The sequence below is a fragment of the Vipera berus genome, assembly GCF_964194415.1.
Source record: "Vipera berus genome assembly, chromosome: 1".
Taxonomy (NCBI): Eukaryota; Metazoa; Chordata; class Lepidosauria; order Squamata; family Viperidae; genus Vipera; species Vipera berus.
The window spans coordinates 152,778,201-152,804,341 of NC_138202.1; the positions used below are offsets into that span (position 1 = coordinate 152,778,201).

At 36.8% G+C, this 26,141-nt stretch overlaps 1 protein-coding gene across 4 annotated transcripts in view; it reads left to right on the forward strand.

The window, feature by feature from the left end:
- Positions 1–26,141, forward strand: part of PSMD14 (proteasome 26S subunit, non-ATPase 14) — a 75,472-nt gene that overhangs the window by 47,837 nt on the left and 1,494 nt on the right. For all 4 annotated transcript variants that reach the window (XM_081315156.1, XM_081315157.1, XM_081315159.1 and 1 more), the window contains 4 exons: positions 16,502–16,609; positions 19,731–19,805; positions 22,509–22,634; positions 23,302–23,364. In XM_081315156.1, the coding sequence (XP_081171282.1) occupies positions 16,502–16,609; positions 19,731–19,805; positions 22,509–22,634; positions 23,302–23,364 (372 nt within the window). The remainder of the gene's footprint in view (positions 1–16,501; positions 16,610–19,730; positions 19,806–22,508; positions 22,635–23,301; positions 23,365–26,141) is intronic.

Genomic DNA, 26,141 nt, shown 5'->3' on the forward strand with positions numbered 1-26,141 from the left:
TTAACCGATATTAGTCTATTCTGTCCTCCCCCTTTTGTCACTCATACGCTCTCTGTCAGTTTCCTCCAGCCAGCCAACCTTTACCTTCAGTAATTCTCGATCTTAGCATACTGTCTGCCATCTACAGTTTGTTCCACTGTGTTCCTGGAGCCAGCGAATTTCTTTTTTCTAGCCTGCATTACTGTCAGCCCCACAGATAGACCACGCTAAGAAACAGACACCATGTAGGCATAAAGCTACTTTTATTAAAATAGCTGTAGCCACAGAATCTTGGAAGTCTGAATGTGCTCCCTCTCGTTTCTTCATTTTCATATAAAAAGGAAAGGCTGTCTTGAGGCATTTTCAAGAATCTCTTTGTTAGCATGAGCTAAAGGTTCATTTATCTAATTACTACACAACTGTAATCTGTTCAGAGTTATTTCCTTACTAAACTGAGAAACAGAATGACCGTGGTCGGGCAAAAAAGGCAGTGGGAGTAGGAGTGACTTCTGACTTTCTGCCAGTTTCCCCCTGGACTTTCCTCGGAGGAAGCTGTCAGGGAGCATTGAAATGATTTACCATGTGACTGCTGCTGACCATTACAGCACTGAAGCAGCCACAACTTTGCCAAATTTTAATTTCAATGGGAGTCATGGATCCCACGTTTTGGATGCATTCTGTTAAGTTAGCCCATTTGAGGTATATTGATTCAAAAATTGTTGTCCTGATGCACTATTTCACCAGCTGAAGGTTACAAGCAAACAAATCAACAGGAGAGTCTTAGAAGTTATGTAGATTGCCAGGACAGGAGACTTTTAGTTACATATAGATTATCTTTATAACAGATCTTCCCTCTGTCCTTGAAGACATTTTTAATACTTTCTACAATGGCTTTCTCTATTTTTTCTAATTTAGGTTTCCCTTTCTTGCTGTTCAACAGAGTCCTGTTGAATAATGTTCAAGAATTCATAAGTTTTTTAATGTTAAGTGTGGTTGTAGACTGTGACAAGTTTTCTCATGATGTAATTTGTGTTGAATTGGTAACTCAGTTAGTAGCTGTAGGTTCAGCCATAGTACTTTTTAATGTAAATTGCTTCACAGTTTAATGTTTTTATTTGTTATTTTGCAGTCAATAGTTCCCTTTTTAAAATATTTTAATCTTCGTTATTTTGATGAAATAATAGCCTTATTTGGGTAAATACTCAAAATTCAACTGACTTGAAAAGACCACATTTTTTCTAAATCTACAGTGCTGATTCTCTGAACTTTGTGCATCACAATGAACAAGTACAGTATAGTGGTACTTCAGTACCTGTTAATGGTTCTGGGAGGTGCAGCAAGTACCAAAAAGGATGAGTATCAAACAAATTTGTTTCAGCTGGAAAGGATAACGAGTCATGAGGCCGCCAACACAAATTCTAGCTTACACCTTGAGTACCATGACAAAATTTTCATGTCAAAATAATGTTGAGTACCAAATTTGACAAGTTTCAAAGCAGTTGAGTACCGATATACCACTATAATCGATTCTTTCAGTTCTGTAGTGAAAGAAAGAACAACCCCAAATCTGTGAGAGTTTCAATTTTTTGAATGGCTTGGAACTAATTTACATAGCCTTAGGTAAGTTATGTTTGGCATCTCCACTTCTATTTCCAGTAGCATTTGTAGAGTGCCCAGTAAACAACAGGAGAGAGATTGAAAAAGTACAGTCTTTGGGTTTTTTAAGCATTTATATGGCTTTCCAACTTATATGACTCTGGGTAGCATACAAAAGAGAAAAAAAAGCAAATCCAACAATGTAGAAGAAACAGAATATTAAAATCAAACAGTAAATGGCAAACATGGTCTATGGTCTGTTGTCACTAAGAATGAGGATTCTATTGATTCTGGTCCAAAAGGGCCATTGTTAGATCAGAATTCTAGGCAACCTGTTTTTAAACTATACTTTAGGGTAGAGGTCACCAGCCTTTCTCAGTTGGCAGACCACAGGGAAAGGGAAGGGGAAGCATTTTACACACGTGCAAGTGCACACAAATGCATGTGATGCAAACGGGGTGGGGCTAATGCCCGCATGATACTAGCCCTGCCCCATTATTGCACGGTGCAGCACCCTGTTTCCATGCCCCACAGCGCAGCGGCAGCCTGTTTTTGTGCCCCATGGTGCAGCAGTGGCCCATTTTTTCATGGGATGGTGGCATCTCATTTTCACACACCCACCGAGGCATGGCGGCGGCCTGTTTTTGTGCCTCACACTGTGGCGGCATCCCATTTTTGCGCCCTGAGGCGCAGCAGTGGTCTGTTTTTGCAGTGCTAGCGCAAGTGGGTGGGTGTGCGTATACATGTGTGCGCACTGGTCAACCTATCCCGTGGCCAAGAGGCCATGGCCCACTACCGCACCGTGGCCCACAGGTTGGGGACCCCTGCTTTAGGCTGTGTTTAAAGCTGACCTGCATTAAAACTAATTTCAATATCACAATTTGGCTCTGAACAATTTCTCTAATACGTGGGATCTTGGCACGCAAGTAGGTGAAAATAATGATACAATTGGCTGTCTAAATACAATTTCAAAAAATCAGCAGCTAATATGCATAATCACATCCATAGATCCAGAATTAGTCAAAGATGCAAACTTAGACATATCAGATACGCCAACGAGAAGGGGATGCATATTTGGATATGCTGATGATTTGGCCATAGCAGTACAAAAAAAAAACCTCATGGAAGTGACAGACAATGTCCTGTCCAAAGATCTTAAGATCTTGGAAAAATTCTTCACTGATTGGAAGCTTATCCTAGCACCAGCAAAACAGTAACTATGTGCTTCCACCTTAATAACAAACTAGCATATGAAGCCCCTAAGGCCTACTTAAATAACATCTTACTCCCCTGTAACCCTCATCCAAAATACCTTGGAATAACATTGGACCAGATTCTTTCCTATAAGATACATGTCAAGAATATGGCGGCAAAAATCAATAACTAGGAACAAGATACTCCAGAAATTATGTAGAAGTAAATGGGGAGTTTCAGCTGCCACCCTCAGATCATTAGCACTAGGACTGATCTACTCCACAGCAGAATACTGTGCCCCTGTATGGCATTGCAGCTTTCATACTAGTAAGCTAGACGCCAAACTCAACAACACCATGAGGATAATAAGTAGATGTATTAAAACTACTCTGATTTGCTGCCTTCCTGTTCTGAGCCAGATACCACTGCTAGCTTCATGAAGGCAAGATGCACTAGTGAGAGAATGCAGAAAATTATGAACAACTCCTACTGGTGCACGCTGACTTTCCTCATTTTATTAGCCAGAAGGCTTAAATCAGGAAGCCCACAACATCTGCCCAACAACTTTAACATTGATTCCCAATGGAAAGCCAAATGGGTCACTGAATGCCCAGACATAGGAAGATGTATAAATGACTCCACAAAAAAGGTGCCAGACCTTGAACTACCACGTTAACAGTGGACAATCCTGAATAGGATTTGTACCTCACTCAGCGTCTGCCAGGACTCACTCTATGAATGGGGCATAGTATTTTTCCCTCAATGTGACTGCAGGATCCCACATCAAACTATAGGCCTCATCGTAACTGGCTGTAAGCTGAGGGTATATACTGGTCCAGTATGATTTTTTAAAAAAAACAATAAACAATGCTGTGCTTCAATGATTAGATGGCATAGACATTGGTATTTGAACACAGATCCTTTTAACATTTTTATTTTATGTGTTTTACTAATCTAAGTGAAATATTAATATATGCTTCTAGCCTATGAATGATATGCCATACTCTAAATAGTAATAATAATAGCCAAAGAATCCATGACAGCACTACTCCACAGCACTCTCGACCTAACCAAATACACCAAGATTGAAATACCCAGAATCATAGATCTTATCAATCTCTGCCTAACCACTTAACCTTCAATTTGATGGAGAAATATATCAACAAAACAAAGGGACACCTATGGGGTCACTGCTTTCAAGACTCATAGCAGAGACTGTAATGCAATGCCTGGAACTGATAGAATTCCCACACATACAACTCAAAATATGGATCCAATGTGTAGATGACACCTTTGTTAATAATAATAAAAAGGACCAACTAGAGAACACACTGAAACCATTAACATCATCTTCAAAGATATAAAATTCACAAGGAACGAAGATAATAACACGTTATCCTTCCTGAATATCCTTATCAGCAGAAATATCAATGGCAACACGAGTTCATTGAAAACCACCCACACCTACCAAGTGCTCCACTATCAAAATAACAACCCAACCCCACAAGAGAAGCTGTGTAAGAACACTATTTAGACTAGCACAAACACATTGCAACAACCCTGAACATCAGAAAAAGGAAATACAGTAGATCATCTATGCAACATCTTCCAACAAAATGGATATCCACACACCTTCATCAAAATGTTCCTCACCCCTCAACACAATATAGCACAACCAACACAACTATGAAAAGGATAACATTGCCATACATTAAAAACATTTCAGAATTCATCAATAGACTATTTATGTCCAATGGCATCAGCATAGCATACAAACCAACTAAATGTGTCCAAAACATCCTAAGAAAAAGACCCAACAGCTGTAGGGGGGGGGAACTGGAGTCTTCTACAACATACAGTGCAAGCAATAATAGCCACTACATAGGACAAACAGAAGACTAGCAGAGTGCATCCATGAACATCAACTAGCAATCAGAAGATATGATGAAACATTTCTTAATTTCACAACACATGGATAGACTCAACCATAGTTTCAACTGGGAAACTGTGGCTACCCTAGACTAAACCAGGTCCAAAAATGCAAGAGATTTCCTGGAACCCGGCCATCAGTGTCACCCAGACATAAACATATCATTCAGAGGAGGCAATCAACATACCAAAAAGGGAATAAAGACCAGAACACCCCCTCACCAGCAATCGACACCCAGATGACCAGAGATTAACACAGATTAACATTAGACCAACAATCAAGAAGCAAACAATATCCCAGTCAAGCAACTGTTGAGCAAGCTAACAGTAAATAGCCCAACCAAAGAACCACCAAGACCACTCTCACCAACACTGACAGGCAGGCCACTAGAATATAAAGTTGAGAGCAAAACTCACTCCCTAGCTTATGTTACCTAGTTTGGGTAACGAACCGCCTACCGGAAAACAACCAAACCCAGCAAACACCAAGGACGCCTCCTTGCAATTCTACAAATATTCTCCTCTTACAAAAATCAGTGGGTTGCCCATTTTAAAAAACTGATGGAGAATCTGATTCTCATTGTACAGGTAGTTCTCAACCGACAACCACAATTGAGCCCAGAATTTATATTGCTAAGCGAGAAATTTGTCAAGTTGAGTTTTGCCCCCATTTTATGACTCTTCTTCCCACCCTTGTTAAGTGAATCGAGGCAGTGGTTAAGTTAGTAACCCGGTTGTTAAGTGAATCTGGCTTCCCCATTGGCTTTGCTCGTCAGAAGGTCGCAAAAGTAGATCGCGTGACCCCGGAACGCTGGAATCGTCATAAATACAAGTCAGTTGCCAAGCATCCGAATGTAAATCACATGATCGTGGGGATGCTGCAACGATCATAACTCTGAAAAACAGTCGCAAGCCACTTTTCAGTGCCGTTGTGACTTTGAACAGTCACCAAAAGAACTGTTGCAAGTCGAGAACTACCTATATATATAACACCTCTACTCCGCGAGCTGCATTGGCTTCCGGTTGCCCTCCGGGTGAGATTCAAGGTGCTGGTGATGACCTATAAAGCCCTACATGGCTTGGGTCCGGGATATCTGAGGGAACACCTGCTGCCGGCATCAAGCTCCCTTCGTCCAGTGCGCTCCCACAGGGAGGGTCTCCTCAGGGTGCCACCGGTAAGAGATTGCCGGCGGACGACACCCAGGGATAGGGCCTTCTCAGTGGGGGCGCCTGCCCTTTGGAACCAGCTGCCTGCGGAGCTTAGGACTGCCCCCGACCTCCGTTCATTCCGCCAGGACCTGAAGACCTGGCTCTTCGAGCTCTCTGGCCCAGGCTGAGAATTAATCTTAATTTTAACTGGGGTTTTATTTATGCAGGGACGAATATAATTTTTTAAAAATTTGTTTTTAACTTTTGTATCTTGGTTTTTTAAATCACCCTGTAAACCGCCCTGAGTCCTTCGGGAAAGGGCGGTATATAAATGTAATAAAATAAATAAATAAATAAATAATATATTAACACTCTGGACAAATTCAGAATTTTGAGCAAGGAGTGCAGGTAACTTATAGAGGTAATCCTCAACTTAACGATTACAGTTGAGCCCCCAAAATTCCATTGCTAAGTGAAACATTTGTTAAGTGAATTTCGCCTCAATTTTGCCTTCCTTGCCACAGTTAAGTGAATCACTGCGGTTTTTAAGCTAGTAAAACAGTTGTTAAGTGAATCTGGCTTCCCCATTGACTTAGCTTGACAGGAGGTTGCAAAAAGTGAGCACATAAATTCAGGACACTGCAACTGTCATAAATATGAGCCAGTTACCAAGCATCTGAATTTTGATCACATAACCATGGAGCTTCTGTAATAGTCATAAGTGTGAAAAATGGTCATAAGTCACTTTTTTCAGTGTTGTCGTAACTTCAATCAGTAAATGAACCGTTGTAAATTGAAGACTACTTGTATTTAGCATAAGGCAGTCTATTCCTACGTACATAGCTTCCAAGTTACAGGTAATCATCAACTTAGACAACAGATGAGCCCAAAATTTATATTGCTAAGTGAGAAATGTGTTAAGTGAGTTTTGCCCCATTTTATGACTTTTCTTGCCACACTTAAGTGAATCACTGCAGTTGTTAAATTAGTAACATGGTTGTTAAGAGAATTTGGTTTTCCCATTGACTTTGCATGTCAGAAGCTTGTCGCAAAAGGGGATCACGTGACCCCGGGACACTGCAACTGTCATAAATGTGAGTCAGTTGTCAAGCATCTGAATGCAAATTGTGTGACCGTGGGGACGCTGCTTACAGTCGTCATAAGTGTGAAAAATGGTCATAACTCACTTTTTTTCAGTGCCACTGCAGCTTTGAACAGTCATTAAGCAAACCGTTGTAAGTCAAGACGACCTGTAATTCAATTTCTAGAACTCTCAACAATGGCTAACTTGCTTGGGGAATTCTGGGGGGGGGGGAAGCTCACTTTGCAGAAGAGAGATTCATAAATAGAAGATTGAATCTGTTCATTGATGTCTAACTGGAAGGTATCAATTTCACAAATATTGTTTACTAAGAACTTCAGCTGAATGATAGTAAGTACTAGCTAGCATTTGTAACTATGCACAACTGTATAATCATGTTTTACCTTTCATGATTAGTCCCTATACTGGAAGAAAACCAGAAGGTATGGATCCACTCAGATAGAATCTGCTTCTCTCCGTACCTTCACGTGTTCAGCCTAAGCTGTGGTTTGCCATGTTCGACTGAATCAGTGGACATTCTGAAACATATCCAGAAATTAAACTTGGCTGGTTTCTGATTCTCCATCTGGAATGTAGGCTCTAATAAGCCTGACATTGTGGTGAACTTTGGTTAGTACTAAACAAGCAATAGAGGAAAATGTGCACTGTGTTAGCGTGTGGAGGGGGAAGGAGGAGAAAGAAATGTACGAGTTTGCAGCTCATTTGCAGTTGCAAGTTCATTTGTGTATTTCCAGCTTCATTCCTCTTCCATTTTTATCTCATGTTTTCTTTCTCTCTAATAATTATTTCACAGACAAAATATATGTATATATGGCACACAAATAATAATTGCATCCTTGGTTGGTGTTTTTTTTATTGCCTTCTCAACTAGATAGTTGAATGAAAGCTCCAAAGGGAACACTTCATTAAACATAGAGAAACTTTCTGTTGAAGGTGTTTTTTTAATGCAATAACACTCAATTTGATATTTTTCAGAGCAGGCAGTTATTTTTGCTTGTTAAACTGCAAGGGTTATTTTAGTTTATTTCCCTTTTCTAAATGACAAAGTTTTGAGTACACTTTTCATTTAATAGTATTAATTTTTAAATGCCTTTTACCATGGGAGATGTAGAATAATCCATCTCTCTTTGGTAAGACATAAAGCTTGGAAACTTGTGGTTTTTCTGCTTTTGGGGTTACAAATGCATGCCTTTGCTTGTCATACTAAATGTATTATTCTGTAGCTGTCTCTCCATTCTAGATATTCAGGTTGCATAGTAAACCTGACCAAAGCAAGCAAATTCTCCAAGGATAAAGGAAGGGAAATGTATGCACTCCTAGGAATCTTTTTTTCAGAACTAAAATTGACATTTTTATAAATAATTACCATGTGTAAGACCTCAAAACTCACAATCACATCAATTCAGTGGTATGCATTTGGCATGAGTCAATTTCTGTTCTTAGTGCTTTTCATTGGAAATGGCATAAAAGTAAGATTTCTCTGAATTTTTTATGCTATGGGCTTACAGGGGACCAAAGATGTTCTTTGGTCATGGTTGTTTAAGTGTGCACACCAGCATAAATATCAAAGTGGTCATAAACTTCAGCTGCACTTCAAGGGTCATAGATTCATTTAATTTTTCAAAGAATCTAGAAACCAACTAAGCAGTTGATAACTGTTCAATTGCAGGTGATAAAGGAGATTTTAGATGGGACATTACTTCTCCTTCCACACCTGGCAATAGTTACATTACAGCCTTTACACAGGATTTCTTATACAATGCTGTTTCTTTTTTATAAATGTGCATGAACAATGGCTGAATGCTTGAATTGCAAAGCGCCTTTAATGCATTTTTTTAAAGATAGCTTCTATTTGCCATAGGGCTTCAGGGACATTTTCTGCAAATACAGCAATGTCAGAAAGGACTTCAGTTCTAACTAACAGTGCTAAGTTAACTGATTGCAGTTCATCACTTAAGATATTACACCCGTATTAGGAGTATGTTCTCCCTCCTTTCCGCCCCCCTCCCCCAAAGTACTGTAGTGATATGTTGAGATATTTAAGAAGTAGATATCTAGAGGTATATGGTCACTTGTCAATTATAATACCCCTGGAAAAAGCTTAATTATAACAAATGCATTGCTGAAAGATTTTTAAGTAATAAAAATATTCAGCATATTATTCTAGGAACAGTGTTGAGAGAAGGATTTATATATTAACTTGTATATAGTGTTAGGATGATTTGGTGAAAAAGCTACTAGAAGAGCTGTTGGAAAACCATCTTTTGACAAAGGCAAGTGATGGTGCAGATTATTGATTTGAATAACAACTGAAAGTAAGAAGGAAAGTATTTTCCAGATAGTAATGATTTGTAAGAAATAGATGCAAATAAAAATGTCATTTTCATTTTTTTTATGTAGTTTCCAAATATTTGGTATCCTATTTGCCACCATTGCAATTACTAAAGAATCTTATGTTATTTAATTCCATGCATCCTACAAACTAATTATATTTACAAGGTCAGAATGAATGCGTGTTTTCAGAAAAAATATAGGGTTATATAAATGTGTCTTCTCTTTGGCTGTTATATCACAGTTTGTTGATCTGGAGTATAATGTGTACAATTCACAAATTTGTCTGATAACAGAAAGTGGTGTGTGATTGTGTTTATTTTACTAACCAGTATATTCACAGCAATCACTTCCAAATATCTCTCCAGTAAAGATGTGTTAATTACAAAACAGACAAGGTCTTCTATTATATTAAAGCTACTAACAAGAAGACAGCAGGAATCACACATGTAAATAGCATCATCAACCCCTATTTTAGTCCTCTGTTTTGATCTGTGAGTTGCGCATAGACCAAAGGTGCTATTAAAGACTCACTGTATGAAATAGGCAGCATTATATGAACAAAATTTATTCAACAAGAAAACAGACCTTTAACATGAATTTAACAAGCCTGAGAAATTATAAACTATCATATGCTGCAGATTCATGCAGTGATAATAAACAAAAAAAGAAAAGTAAGAGGTTTCCTTAAGCTAGCCAAACCGCTAATGGTTTTGTTATAAGCTGTCTACTGTTGAAGTGACCTCTGCAAAGTCTCAAGGCACTTGCACCAGGCAGAATTAAATCGTCCAGTTGGTGAGAAGAATTGCAGGAGCGGATAGCATGTAATAATAAAAAGATACCTTAATCTATACCCTGTTCCCCACCATGGCATTAGAGGAAGATCTTTTTTCCCTCATCTTTGGAAGAGGTAATTTTGCATTAAGCCTTTAGGCTGCATTTTAATGCACTTAGAAATCATTGTGGTCAAAGGAAGCTAACATTTTAAGACAGCCAAATGCTAACAAAATTAAAGCAGTACTAATTTATTTTCCCTCAGTTGACCCTGTGATCCAACTGCCTGTAAAATTCCCTTTGCAGACTGTAAGGTTACTGCATTGCTATCGTGCTTTGCAGAGAGCTTCAAAGTACATAAACCTAGTGAAGGCTTAAGCTACAACATATATCCAAGAGCTCACCAGGGCTTTATCCTTGAATCTTACTGTAACATAATTAACACCTCCTTCATCCATTGCTCATTAGCGTACTGGACATTAATGAGCCTACTTATTCTCATACGATTCTCTAAAGAAGGAACTTATTTGTTCTTACTGTGCAAAAAAAGCAATTATAAGATAGCTTAGAAATCAAAATGCAGGGTGTGTTGCTGCCTTTATGCTTTTTATTGCGTCCCAGATCTAATTTTAGGCTGCAGGTTGTTCAGCATGTTAGTTTTCCCTAAGACAGTTGCTATAGTGATTGCAGTGAATTCCTTTAATCTTGGTGTAGTTAAAATGTTCCTTCTTATGGGTTGAATTGATGCTGTTAAGTAGAAGCAAAATGTCACTCAAGTCATACTTTTGTCCAGTAGTTTATAAAAAATTAATAGTGAGGAATTGAGCACAGTAACATTTTGTAGTGCAAGCCCATAATAACAACATCTTCCACCCAAACACGCACAACTGCTGATCACAAATACAATGAAATAAACAGATGCAGTAACATTGGTATTTAAGGCATAGAATTGTTTGCCCATATTCTGCCCAATAAACATTTTAGAAACTTGAATGCGTCCACTGTTCCAAAACGGTTTTCTCCTTCAAATTCCACTGCAGAACACTAGATGGCTGAAGGCATTTTCTCAGAAAGATTATTAAAAATGACCTTGTAAAAATGGGCCACTGTAATCATAGCACACTTGCAAAACTGATGCATGGCCATTTATTTAGCATCGATTCAAACAGCTCATCGTGAAAAGTGCATATGGAGCTCAGATCTGAGTAGAAACAATTCTCTTATAAAATACTGCTGTCTTGGATAGGTTCCATGTTTTCTAGTGGAGCAGTCAGTTCTAATCCATTCTAGGAGTGTAAGTGTTAGTAGTACTTTAAAATACAAAGCACACCTTGTGATTCTGATATAGTGCCAAGTAATTGTATCTTCCCCTCTGAGTAAATTCTTTATTTGTGTCATTTCTTATCGAGTAAATCTCTAGAGGACTGCAGTGTAGGATATTTAGTTCTGTTTTTGCTTACTTTTAATTTATACTCCTTTGTGGTTGGGCATTTGCAGGTGTTCAAAAATTAGAACATATGGCTGAAATGCTGCTTCAGGAGTTTGGGAGATTCATAAGACTCAATCCATATATTACTAAAACTCTCCTGTCTGTTTGTAATCTTCAGTTAGCCAAAAGAGTGCATCATAACGCAAAAAGTTTTAAATCAAGGTGCCTCAAATGTACTAGCTCAGAGGTCCTCAACCTTGGCAACTTTAAGACTTGTGGACTTCAACTCCCAGAATTCCTCAGCCAGCTTTGCTAGCTGAGGAATTCTGGGAGTTGAAGTCCACAAGTCTTAAAAGTTGTCAAGGTTGAGGACCCCTGTACTAGCTAAAAGAAAATGCATATAATGTGTGGGACCCATTATTGTCATGGAATTGAAATTTTAAGAGTCATCAGACCAGTTGTATTTGCAAACCTGTGGTCACTACAGCACTGCTGCAATCGTGTGATCATGACTTCTGACACTCCCTGCCAGCTTCCCATGAACAAAGCCAACGAGGAAGCTGATAGGAAATCAAAAGGAAAATGTAGTATTTTTGTACTATGAATCTAATCCCCTCCTTATTTGGTCAATAGCTTCGTTTGTAATAATAACGATATGTATTTCTTGAAATGGCGCATGGAACGCAACTGGTATCCCAAAGTGGTCATGACACAGCCTGTTAATAAGTAGAGCAATATGCATAGCATTGTGTTACTGCATAAAGACATCAACTTCTTTAGGAATTATTGCTAGGGAGAATCAAGTTCTGTCCCTCAACACAATTCAGACTCAAGAGTCTAAGCAAATTTCTTGGAGGGGAGGGGGCAGGACCCTTGAAATTATGAATGTGTGATCTGTAAAAAAAACACATAAATTATGCTCACTCTCCCCCTCCCCCTGTTCTCTCTGCACAAGTTAATGCTACTGTATAATGTTGAAGACCAAAGTTGCTTGAAAACAAAGAATCACTCTGTTTAATATAGGCCTTGGAGTAAGGAACAAGGGGGGTGGTACTGTAGGATTTGTGAGCAGTATATTATAAAATGTATTCCAGAGCTTTTAGGATTTTTTTTATTAATTAGTTCCACCAGGAGTCTGTTGCTGAAATTTGTATTTTAGTGGGAGCCATATTGATCAAATCAGTGTCTTCAATTTTATGTAAGTGCATCCTTAGTCCTATAATGGAAATGCCAGAGTTTTAGCATCTTTACACCACTGAAACTTAGTATCTGTAACCTTTAACTGAGCAAAACAGTAAATCATAGGGGAACAGTTTTTGAACCAAGGTACCTCAGATGGGCTAATTTACAGAATGTGTTCAAAATCTGGAACCCATGACTCTAGCGAGGTGAAATTTGGCGAATTTGTGGTTGCTTCAGTGTTGCTGTGCTGCCACCCAGAGGTTCAGTAGACTGGTCCCACCCTAGCCTTCCAGAAGCCAGGTAGACCAGTTCACTTTTTGTCTGATGGAGATCAGAGAAATTGGATTCACCTGAGCTTGCCGGAGTCTGAATAGACTGCTGGAGGGTGGCCAGTTGTGGTAAAGCTGGCAGGAAATCAGAAGTCACTCCCATTCCTACCTTTTTTTTTTTTGGCCTTTGATCATTTTCCCCCTTTGTTTAGGAAATATCTCTGAAACAATGATTCAGCAGGTCACAGGATGTCCAATAACTGCTTTGCCATTGAGCTTTCTTCCTTCCCTTATCAGTTCATATCACTACTCATAAAATGCTAAGCCAGACTTTGTTTTAATCATTGCTTGTTGAATAAATAATATGTCTGTAGCTTGCAAACAATCATCAGATTCACGCAACATGCTAACCTAAAACAAATTAGCTACAGCATGGCTTAGTGCAACGTGCAACTCAGTTGTTATCCATTGTTTTCATCGTTGGTAACCATATTAAAATGTACAGATTGAATATTGTGTGAACTAAGATATGAACACCAGATGAACTTTAATTTAAAAGCAAGATCGTTATGTCAACAAACTGAGAGTTCAATTTATTTCATTTATTCAGTGCTTAAAGCAACTTGAGTGCAGGATTCTCATTCAACTCTCTTGTTTGTTGAGCAGTAAAATGTGTAGATGATGCCTATTTCATATCTTTGGAGCATTAATATATTGGTTGTAGCTGTCTTGCCCTTGTGAAAAAGCATAATGACTATAAATTGTTGTTGTTGTTAGCTGCGAAGTCGTGTCCGACCCATCGCGACCCTATGGACAACATTCCTCCAGGCCTTTCTGTCCTCTACCATCTTCTGGAGTCCATTTAAGCTCACGCCTACTGCTTCAGTGACTCCATCCAGCCACCTCATTCTCTGTCGTCCCCTTCTTCTATTGCCCTCGATCTTTCCCAGCATTAGGCTTTTCTCCAGTGAGTCCTTCCTTCTCATTAGGTGGCCAAAGTATTTGAGTTTTAGCTTCAGGATCTGGCCTTCTAAAGAGCAGTCAGGATTGATCTCCTCTAGGACTGACCGGTTTGATCGCCTTGCAGTCCAAGGGACTCGCAGGAGTCTTCTCCAGCACCATAGTTCAAAGGCCTCAATTCTTTGGCGCTCAGCCTTTCTTATGGTCCAACTTTCACTGCCATACATTGCAACTGGGAAGACCATAGCCTTGACTATACGCACTTTTGTTGACAGGGTGATGTCTCTGCTTTTTAGTGTGCTGTCTAGATTTGTCATGGCTTTCCTCCCCAGGAGCAAGCGTCTTTTAATTTCTTGGCTACAGTCCCCATCTGCAGTGATCTTGGAGCCCAGGAAAATAAAATCTGTCACTACCTCCATTTCTTCCCCATCTATTTGCCAGGAATTGAGAGGGCCAGATGCCATGATCTTGGTTTTCTTAATGTTAAGTTTCAACCCAAGTTTTGCACTCTCCTTCTTCACCCGCAACAAGAGGCTCTTTAGTTCTTCTTCACTTTCTGCCATTAGAGTGGTAAGACTATAAATTATCTCACATCATTTTTGAGTAACATTTATGCATTTACCTGTTCTGCTGCAAAACAGATACAGAAGACAGCTTAAGATCTTATCTGCTGCCCATGAGAAGAAACTGAAACGAGCCAAACAGTTTTGTAGTTTCATAATTATTTTTTGTTGGTCACAAACTTGTTTGGGGTTTTTTTTAACCTTCGTTTATTTTAGTCATAGAGATCTTATTGGATGCTGTTGAGCCTCCAACATCTTGCGCTTTCCTTTGTGTAACGATAGATTGCCCCCTTTCATCATGCCACTGTTTTATATAGAAGCAACATTTGGATTCAAATGCTGATACGAAAACATCGTACATGGAGGGAAATGGTTGCTGTTCTTTGACAATTCGTCATATGCAAATGAATGCGTATTTATTTATTTATTTTTTTTATTGAAAAGTTTTACAATACATTTTATCTTTAACAATCCCCCCCTCCCTCCACCCACCCCTACCTAACCCTCCCTATCCCTCCCCCCCATTCCCCCCCCCCCGACTTCCCAGAGCTAAGTACAAGGTATAAAAACAAAGAACAATCATAAACATCCATATGCTAACAACAATAAACTATTAAGTCTATCGCACTCTAGCTCATATGAGATGACTACAAGCAATACTAATATTACATATAAAAGGAAAGAAGAAAAAGAGAAAAAAACTTATTCAAATGCTAAGTGAAACTTTTTAGTCCCATATTTGTTCTGGATATAATCAATCCACTTTTTCCACTCCATAATATAACGTTCTTGCGAATGATCTTTCAAGTAAGCTGAAATCTTTGCCATTTCCGCCATATTTATTGCGTATTTATTGAAAACCACTGCTACGTTTCTCCACTTGAAATTTATAGCCACATTCATTCACTTCCTTATACCAGCAAATCATTCTGTAGGACTGGTGTACAGCTGAGAGAACGCCTTTCCAAAAGACACCTATGAGAAGCAGACTGCAGACTGTTAAATGTACAGCTCATCTTAAACAATGTAGACGTGTATGTGTTCTTAGAATGTTGAGCTCGGGTTACTTGAGAAATGGCTGGACTCTGTATGAGTAATACTGTGGTTCAGAGGTTTTCAATCCTTTTCCGGCTACAGAACTGTTAGCTTAAGAAAAAATCTTGGAACCTCCAATCAATTGACTCGTTTGAGTGAACTTTTTTTCCCCCCTGCTCCTTAAGTCTCTCACAAAACCCATTAAAATTTAGAGTACCACAGAACATAGTTTGAAAATCTCTGTTCTAGTCTTTAATCTGTATTGCTCCACACTCTGTCTTTCTTAGAATCAGGAAATCGTTTATAGAATTTTACAGAATTAAAAATAAATCATAAAGTTTTGAAAGTTACCATCTGTATTACTATCATTGTGACCTTATTTTTGTTTGCCTTGTTTTTTGCTCTCTTTTACTCTTGGCCACGACACTGACAAGGTTATCATAATCCATCCGACAGTGTGTAGCCTCTTTCCTACTTGCAGGAAATAAAAAGCATCTGACTAGGAGGGAATACATGGAGCAAGTTCCTTGCTGGCTATAATTTTGTTGTCATTTCAAGTGTTCCGTTGGTATAATTGATGTGACACGACTGGGCTTTACACACAGTCCCTTAGCTTGTGTTCAGTTTCAGAGTTACTCTCCCTATCGTTCAATTTGAGTAGAGAAGATGTTTTTAAAGTTACATTATATGTATATATATATATATATATGTGTGTGTGTATGTATGTAAACATAACCATCAAAAGCGGGTAAGAGAGCATGAAACTTAATTTATTTTCTCTCATCACCTTGAAAAACGTAGTAATTGGTGTCCTCTTGCAATACTAAACTGAGTTGCTGTGCTGATGGCAGAGCCAGCAGGCGGTTCCTTTTTATTAATATTATAATTAAATAATTTTCTGGAAAAAGACCAAAAACAGATGCGACTTGATTGTGAAGTCTCTGCTGTTCCTTGGTGCAATCACTTGCATTTTCTTCAGAGAATTGACTTTTCTGTCTTGTTTTTACAGGTTGTTATCGATGCCTTCAGATTAATCAATGCTAATATGATGGTCTTAGGACATGAACCAAGACAAACAACTTCAAATCTGGGTCACTTAAACAAGCCATCTATCCAGGTATTTAATATTAATGTACTGAATGTAGCTTAAACTGTGTGTGTGTGTGTGTGTGTGTGTGTGTGTGTCTATGAATAAACAGATGCACACAAAATTTAATTTGATAAATATTTAGATCTAGTGATTACTTTTTAATTTTTTTAATAATTTCAGATGGCTTGAAGATATTAGTAATACATACTACTCTTTTATGGTTGCTGTGTCCTGATAAAATGTACTATTGTTTTAGAAATTGTCTGCAGATTTTCTTTCTAACCAGTTCAAATCATTTTATATGCATGTTTGTGACTATTACATGATGGGGAGGGCAGTGCCTTATTGATGTTTATGTGTTCTATTACTCTTCGCCTTAATTTTCCTTATGGATACAGAAGTCACCAGGGCAGTTGAGATTTCTTGGAAAATAGACACTGACTACAGTACATATCTGCCACAAATATGTTTTCATTTCAGAAGATGTCTCTTTTTTTTCTTCAAGAGACTTTGTTTATAATATCCTTGAGAATAGGCAGGGGACTTGTGTGCTTTCCTTCATGAGCCTATAGACCATGGATGGTATTCATCAGTAACTTTGTATGCATGATAACAAACCCAAAAGCCCACTCATAGTATTAGGCAGTATCCAGAAAATAATTTCAGAATGAAATCCTTAAGTATAGTTTATTTCTTTTAATGGGGTTATTTTCATGAAATATACATAGGACTGCAGTTTACTGTTATTATTTACTAATAAGAATAATAATAACTGCAAGTCTTTTGGAAGGATTTCATGGGTGGATAAAATGCCATATAAAGGACCAAAGGTGTTCTAAACATCTGAACAAGACAACCAATTAGATTAATGATATTGTAATAAATAAGTAATTATTTACTATTTCCTAAATAAATAAGTTGGAACCTCAAGACTACAGGTCAGAAAGGATGAAATCCCTCCAGAAACAAAACTTCATATTGTTATTGATTGACTCCCATCTTTCCTTTATAAAGATGTTGATTTTAAAATTCTCAATTTTATTTTACAAATGTGAAGCAGCCATTAAGCATGTTCCCATTCTATCATCGCCTGGAGATGAATTATATATTTTTTTATTACTGTTAAGAATTACAATAGTACTTCTCTTAATTGCAAGCAATGTCTCTCATATTCCCCATTGGTCCAGGTTTTAAGATGCCTTAGATAATGTTAGAGAACACATCTTTGTCTTAGCTGCAGGGAAGTTTGATATGGATGCATTTACATCTTCTGGTTGAGCTGAGACTAAGGGAATTTGTTCTGGGAACTTGCTAGAAGGAAAGAGGATATAATTGTGCAGCTTGCTGTTTGTTTTATAAGTTTCAGACCAAGATACTAAATTAACCTTATAAATAACATTGAATGTGAGATCTACTTATTCATAGTAAGAGATGGATGTAAACAGAGATCCATGCAGAAAGTATTTTGTTTCTTAAACAGGCATTGCTTTATCGTTATCATTTTTCTGCACCAACGGTAATATTGCCAAAAGTAGTATTTTTCTTTTAAAATGAATTTTAAAAATCCCAGTCAGTTGCCACCAGAAGTCTAATTATTTCTCTGAAGATTAATTACAGGACTTCTAATAGCAACACATGCTGCAAACACAGTTCTTGTAGTTGAAAACAGCAAATACTACTGTTGAGCTGCAATTTTTGTTCTTATCTTGACAATCTTGTATGTGTCAATAGTTTATACTCATATTTCAAAAGCTATATGGGCTTCATGAATGATTATTTACAGATTTCCCTAATAAAATAGAACAACTTTTTCAATACTAAAGAATTTCTATTTAACAAGAATGAATAAAATTACTCCTGATTAGAATTGGTACAAACTACAAAGCCTAATGAGTATGGAAGAACCCTCTAATGTTTTTGATTGGGTACAGGCAAGCCTGTGCTTGTATGTTTCTAGAGAATATATTACTGGGCCTTTCAAGGCTGTATGTAATGACCTTTTATGCAAACCCCACGGTATTGTACTGCTTCCTAATTTTTCTATTTTTTATTATTTGCTTTTGGAAAGTTAAGTATCTTGCTTTCAGTTCAGCCGTTATACAGGTATAGTCAGCCTATAAGATGGCTTTTTGCTTATTCCAGCTATAACCCTGACTTGTTGTACAGTATATTTAAAATTTCCTCTAAAATTATTCAACTTAACACATCCCATTCGTTAGGAAAAGAACTACCAAAAAGGGATCTGCATATTATTTGGTAATATCTCCTCATATAAAATGTAATACAGCTGTTTCCACTACTGAAGAGGTAGACTGCTCTTCATTGGAAACACTGGCGACAGAATAAAAGCTTAGCAGCAGTATTCAGTTGAGGATTTAATTCTGCTTTGTACATCTGTGGCTTTTTTGGATCCTAATCAGAAATAGTTCTGGGCATTTATTTAACTTTTGTTTGAACTAGAGAATCAAATAAGAATGGAATTTTAACAGAAATACAGATTCTTGCTGGTTTGCCTGTGATCATTTTAAAAAAGTGTTGCATTATAAATGCTCCACAATTATAATCTGTGGTATATTTATTTATGCATTCCACACCATTTATATGCCACCTCTACTGTAGATTCACACTACAAAACAACTGAAGTTTGTTTAAGTTAAACACATTAATTAGGACAATGATTAATTATACTGTGTGCCAAGCTATTATTTTTTAAGATAATATAACCTTTATTGTCATTTTTTTACTGTGGGCACAACGGCACACATCAAATATGAAAATTAGTTGCCCGCTCTCAAAGTGAAACACATACATGATGCACACCTAACCATACTATATACAACATGTATAGACCCACACCCCTACATTACATAGCAAATAAACATTAAATATTGTCCATCTTGAATTAAATACTGTCCATCTTAAAATTATCTCTGCCTATTGTATATTTATTGCCTTACCATTAAAAATATGTTTCATTGAGTGTGCAGTACCAGAGCATCTAGATATCTTTAAGTAGCTGCACATTTTCAAGAAAAAAAGTTCATAAACTCATAGCCTGAATGCAATATTTTAAGATAAATATTCTGTTTTGTTTGGCAGAAATGATCAGGTGCATTTTAGTAATGCTTTTTAAACATTCTCTTTCCAGGCTTTAATCCATGGGTTGAACAGACATTACTATTCCATTACTATCAACTACAGGAAGAATGAATTAGAACAGAAGGCAAGCTCTATTTTCCTAGAATATTTTCAGTTACTAGTAACAAAAAATATCTTTGTCACTTGGATTCTTTATCATAGGAGGGGAATTTTTCTGACCAAGAGCTACAGAGTATGGGGCAGTGTATTGGGCTATGGTTGGGGGGGGGGGGGGTTAATTGCCTCAAGGTATTTTGTCTTTTCTGAGGGGTTTTAAATTATACCGAACCTATTTTAAGGATTAACACTACCATTTTTGAGTATTCCTTTCCAGCTAGTAAGAAAATGCTGTTGAAATTTATTAACCCTAATAATTCAGGGTCTCCACATCTGCCTAATGTCATATGGCTGATCCATTGTCAATGCCAATAAAGTCTCAATGTGAACTGTGGTAGAAAGCAACATTTGTTCCAGAAGGCATCTGCATGCATAAGTAGTCAAATGTGCTAGTAAATATGTGGTTGGCAAAAAATCAGTCTGACTTAGACAATTTATGAACATCTTTGTTTAAATTATGATAAAAATATGGCTATTCTATTTTTAAAGTTACATGTTTCTGAAAGCTATTTTCTGTTTTTATAGTGCTATTACAATGAATCTGTTAATTTCCTTGCCTTTATTTATTTATTTTTAAAAGCATATACACTCTTTTCTTACATAGCTCAAACCTGCTTACACAAGCCAGCTTATCCATATAATCCATCCAAAAATAATTCAGCTAGTCTTGAATATTTACAATCAACAAAACATATAAACAGCAACAATTGATTGAAATTTTATTTTGTAAAGCATATTAGACAGTTTACCAGCCTTCTCAAATATTTGGCAGCTTTGTTCAAGGAGCCCCTTGTGTAACACCAGGGCTACCACTGTTATTCTTAAAAATAAAATAAAATTACAATTTTTCTTTCATTTTCTGAGGTAAGTTCTGTGAAGGGTTGTTAGATCAGCCACAGGTATCATTTTTTCCCCACAAATTATAACTATAGGCATACTTTTGTATCTATAGTTCCAGTAGTCTAACTAAAAACATAACTCTGTATACTTTTTTCCAAGTTTGCTAATTCTTCCCAAATGCAGACATTTTAGTTTTTAAGACCACAATAGATTCCATCTGTTCATGATTAAAGTTGATTTTAGAGGCAATATTAACTGTTCAGATACCTTTCCACACTAATTATCTTTATAGGAGAATGTAGACATTAACTAAGGTCACTCTTCAATCATAAGTGTTCAGTAGTGTTCTTGAAGGTGATAGATTCAAATAGAAAAGCAGTCTTCTCACCAGGAGCTCAGTTGGGCTTGCAAGAACCAAGTGCTAAGGTCTTTGCTGCTTCAAATTCTCACTGCTATAGTAAACACAGGAGGGCAATTTTGTTGAAGTAGGGAATGGTTGTGTGAGCTTAGATGCTCTGTGTGATATACCTGCACTTTCAAAACATGGAAAAAGTGACATTTGAGCTGGTTCTTTTGCATCTTGGTTTATACAGTGCGTCTTTTTTCCCCCTCTGCGTTCTGGAGGTTGGGCTTTAAAATTAAGCTATGGAAACATTACTTCGGTTCATTTCACTGCTTGCACTTCTATCAAGGTGATAACAGTAATTGTCAAGTGTGATTTAAAAAGGGTTTAAGAAATGAAGATTATTTTCATCAATGTATGCAGCCTTTGCCCAGTGTCCTGGCATCCATGTTTCCTATATCTTTCTTGTCTGTATTCATGATTTCATACTCATGGCTGAGAATAGGACTTCTGCCGTTTTAACACCAATTATTTATTGGAAGCTGATAGTCTGGCAAAAGGCCTAAAACCACATGAACCCAAACATGTTTTAGCACTCAATCATGTCTTCATAAATCCCCCTATGAGTGTGGGTTCAAATTTCACAATGACCTTACAGAGCAAACAATTTTTATCTTATCAGATGGACTCAGAGGGAATGGATAGTTAAGTCTATGATGAGCTAATGTATGAGACAGAAAAAGTGTCTGAGGTAGCCTAGGTAATTCGGAGTTGACACCAGTTTTCTAAATTTAAACTCTCCCATGCTAGAAACTTTTGTATCTCTTTGTATTTATTATGATAAAGCATAACTGAGCTACTTTTAGCTCCATATTCTGCTTCTGGTATGGCACCGGAATGTTGCCCCTTGAAATGAAGGATTCATCAGTCTTTGTAGATTTCCTGTTGTACCATTTTTTTCACCCGCCCCTCACTTTAAAGAATTAAGGAAGGAATCTCAAAAAAAAGAGTCAGCAATCTTGCTAGGAGTTAGAAAGGAAAAGAACATTATTAAATGTTCCCTCCTAGTCGTATGATCCTGTTCTGGATCAGAACTCATCTTCCTGTTCTAGATTAGAACTCATCTTAAGAAATGCTTCTATCATTATTTATTTGTTTATTTTTATTTATTTATTAAATTTATATGCCACCTGTCTCACTGTAACAATGACTCTGGATGGCTTATAGCATAATAAGGTAATACAAAATAATTAAAAATTAAGAAATATTAAAATATTTACCAGAGTTTCTCTGGAGAGCAAGACAGGCAACATATAATTTTAAAAATAAATAAATTAACAAAGAAATTAGGTCTAACGTAGTAGTTATTTGTGATTTATCATCTGTCCTCCTAATACCCATTTTCATGTTCAAAATGTGTAAATATATAAGCCACAAATACAGTTATTTTACTATTTGCTCTCTATTGTTCTTCTTTCTTTTGGGTAGATGTTACTCAATTTACATAAGAAAAGTTGGATGGAAGGTTTAACTCTTCAGGACTACAGTGAACACTGTAAGCTCAATGAAACAGTGGTAAAGGAAATGCTGGAACTAGCAAAGAACTATAACAAGGTACCATATTGGGCCTCTGCCAGACAATTACTTGACTTGTCAGGTTAGCTTCTGGAAGCATCGATTCAAAAATTGATTCCAGTGTAATGGTGGAGAAAAAGGAAATACCCAACCTTATAAAAATAAAATGGCATTAATAACTTCAAGAAATTAGCACAACTTATTTTAACATCTTGGAAATGGACAGACCTTGCCTTTTAATTTTTTAAAAACCCAACTCATTGCTGCAGTCAGAGCAAAGAAATGCTGAGTTTTGTGAAAAGATGTGCAGGTCAAAAGTAGTGAAAAGGCTTCTTGTGTTGTCAGAGGAATTTGTGTTAGAGTCAGTGACATTTGTATAATCCATGTTATTTCTGATTTTGTTCTCTTTTCATTGTATTGAGAAGATACGTTGCTCTGACCAAATTGATATTAACCATAGCTCACTAAGCACTTATAAAAATCATTCGAATAATTTTGAGGAAGGCATTGGCTTCTGTCCTGATGTGCTAGTTAGTGCCTTTGTTGAACCACCACAGTGAAGGGGATTTTTTTTGGGGGGGAGGGGGTGTCCCTTAAAATAACATTAAAGCTTCAGCTTCAATGGAAAAAGACAAAGTTTATATTTTGAGAAGCTTTTGAAATAATAAGATACTAAATACCAACCTTTTCTACATTTGTTTTACAGGCTGTGGAAGAAGAGGATAAAATGACACCTGAACAGCTGGCAATCAAAAATGTTGGCAAGCAGGTGAGGAATTACACTGGTATGAAAAAAATTATTTGTGTGTTTAATCATATATGAATGATTTTTTTCTTCTTAATTTCTATAACAGCCATTTATTTCCACTATAATTACTTAAAGTCCATGACTTAAAAGTGTATCAACAATGGACATAAAATTGACATTTGACATCTGATATAGCCAGGCAGTCCTTATTTAGCAACCACTGTTGGGACCGGAAATCTGGTTGTTAAGTAAATCAGACACTAAGCAATACCAAGACAGTGCTTATGATCTTAATTTAGCTTTCTCTGAAGGTCATAAATATGTGGATAGTAAAGTTATTTTTTTATCACTGTTGTAACTGCAAATGTTTGCTGAATGAGGCAATTACTAAACAAGTACCTGTGAAGTAGTTTTTCTTTTTCTTTTCATCTTTTATCCCTAGCCTTACATATGTTTCTCCTAGCATTCAGGATGCCTGTATATAATGTATAATATTTATTTATTAAATTTGTAGAACATCCATCTCAAGTGACTCATTATGAGGAAGTCACAATTTCTCTTACATATCTTTTGGCATTGTTGCCTGTTAAAGTGTGCTAAAAAGGAAATCTCTAAATTGCAGATTTATAATTCTGCTTTGAAATAAAAGCGAGTGTTACAGTGGATGGTGAGAGGCTGGATTATATATCAGAAATCTGTAGTCTAAATATTACTTTATTAAGTGGTCTTAAGATTTGTAGTTGTGCCTCTGCCCTTTTCCTTAGTTTTAGAAATGATATTAAACTAATGTTCATATGGTATATACTTCAAGCAATTTACTTGGAAATGATGTACGTGCACTCCAGCGGGCCTGGGTTCAGAAAGTCACTTGTCTAAAAGGTGATCTAAGTATTCTTGAACGTATTTTGATCAGTTTAGAATAGAATAGAGTATCTTTATTGTGATTGTGTAACTCACAACGAACTTAAGTGCTGTCCACAGTGCACACTATGTACAAGTAAAAACCATAAATAAAAACATACATTATATACACACATCCTTCGCATTCTATTCACCATTGCGCTGTCCCTAATATTGCACTTCAATGTTGCAGCTTCATCTCCACACTATAAGGAAAATTATCTCAAGAGATACTTAATCTCTGTTTTGGAAAAGGTTGTCAAGACTTTAGCTTTTGAATGTATGATTATTTAGCTGTTGTTTTAATTGTCTCTTTATTGTTCAATATCCTGTTTTGCCTGTTAACTGTCTGAATATTATCAGATGGAAGGATGGGGTACATATTTAAATAACAATAAACATCCAGCAGTCTAACCCTCATAGCTAACTATTAGGAAATATAGCTCAGCAGTCTCTGTATTCCTGCAGGAGAACAATATTGTTGGAAGATCACAGAACATGCAGAGCTTTTTTAAGTAGTTCTTAAATTTAGCAATACAATTAATAAAGTCTGAATTATTGCAGATATTAAAAAAATCATCACTATCACTATTCCAGATGATGAAACAACAATGTGAAGTTAGTGCTTAATAGCTTTTATCTTTTCTGTTCCCTTTGAAAGGAATTGGGCTTTTCCTTAGATAATAGCTAAGTGAGGTGCCTGGTGGAAGGGATTCAGGAAAGCATGACCAGAGATTTGGATCCAGTGAGGAATCCTTATTCCAAGCTAACTTACTCCTTAATGAAACCACATTAACCAATCCAGACATGGATATACTTTTTTCCCCACTCCAGTTGCAAGCTATGCATAAATTAAATATTGAACACTTCTAAAAATAACACTTTAGCAGTACTTCAGGTTTTCCACTTCAACAACATAGGGTTTTTTCCCCTTAAGTGTATTTTATGGTTTGTTTTCATTTATTTAATTGGAAAGTGCTTTTGTTTTGAGTGAGTATATCTTAAAATAACATGGGATGAAATCCCAGTTCCATTGGAAGCAAATGGCAACGCTCCCATTGATTTCATTAATGAACTTGATAAATAAAGAACATTATGATGGAGTTACTATTTAAATTGACTAGTAATTTACAAATGTGATACATATATAAGTACTTAAATATAGTATACAGTATGCAAGATGTTTAGATTGTTATTTGAATCGCCATGTAAAAGTAATTAATGTACTGTACATCATATTTGGCCCAATGTTTTACAACATAGCTTGGTTTTCAAGAAAAATCATTTGTAAAATGACCTAAGTGTTTTGAAAGTCTATTTTAGACAAGCTCACGGCTCCAATCAGCTGTCAGCACACTAGTAATTAAGATGTGATAAAAATCTTTCATTATGAAACCAAATTCTGGATTGTAAATCAGCAAGTTTTTTTAAAGCTGGGCAGTATTAAAGTACTTGCACAGTATAAAATAATTAGCTTGCTAATACCTTTTATAAGTTTGTGCATAGCACTGTTTCTTGACACAAAATTAGGGCCATAAATATGTCTATTGATCACTGGTGGTCCAGAATTTGTGGATTTAGTTTTGCCTGGGATAGATAATTCCTGGAAAATGTTAGGGAATTTCTAGAAGCTTAGCATTCAGATAAACCAGCCATCAATATAAATAGAAATAAATCAGATTTACACATCATTCAAAAGAGACAATAAAAAAGCTAAGGAAAAAAAACCCAGAACACATTCTTTCCAGCAGCCAGTACCCAGATAAATGGGAATTAACACAAGACAGACATCAAAAAGAAGATCATATCCTAATCAAGAAACTACCAAGGGGAAAACCACATCCCCCAAACACTGGGAGGTCAAGCTATTATATATAAACGGGGAACAAACCTGCCTA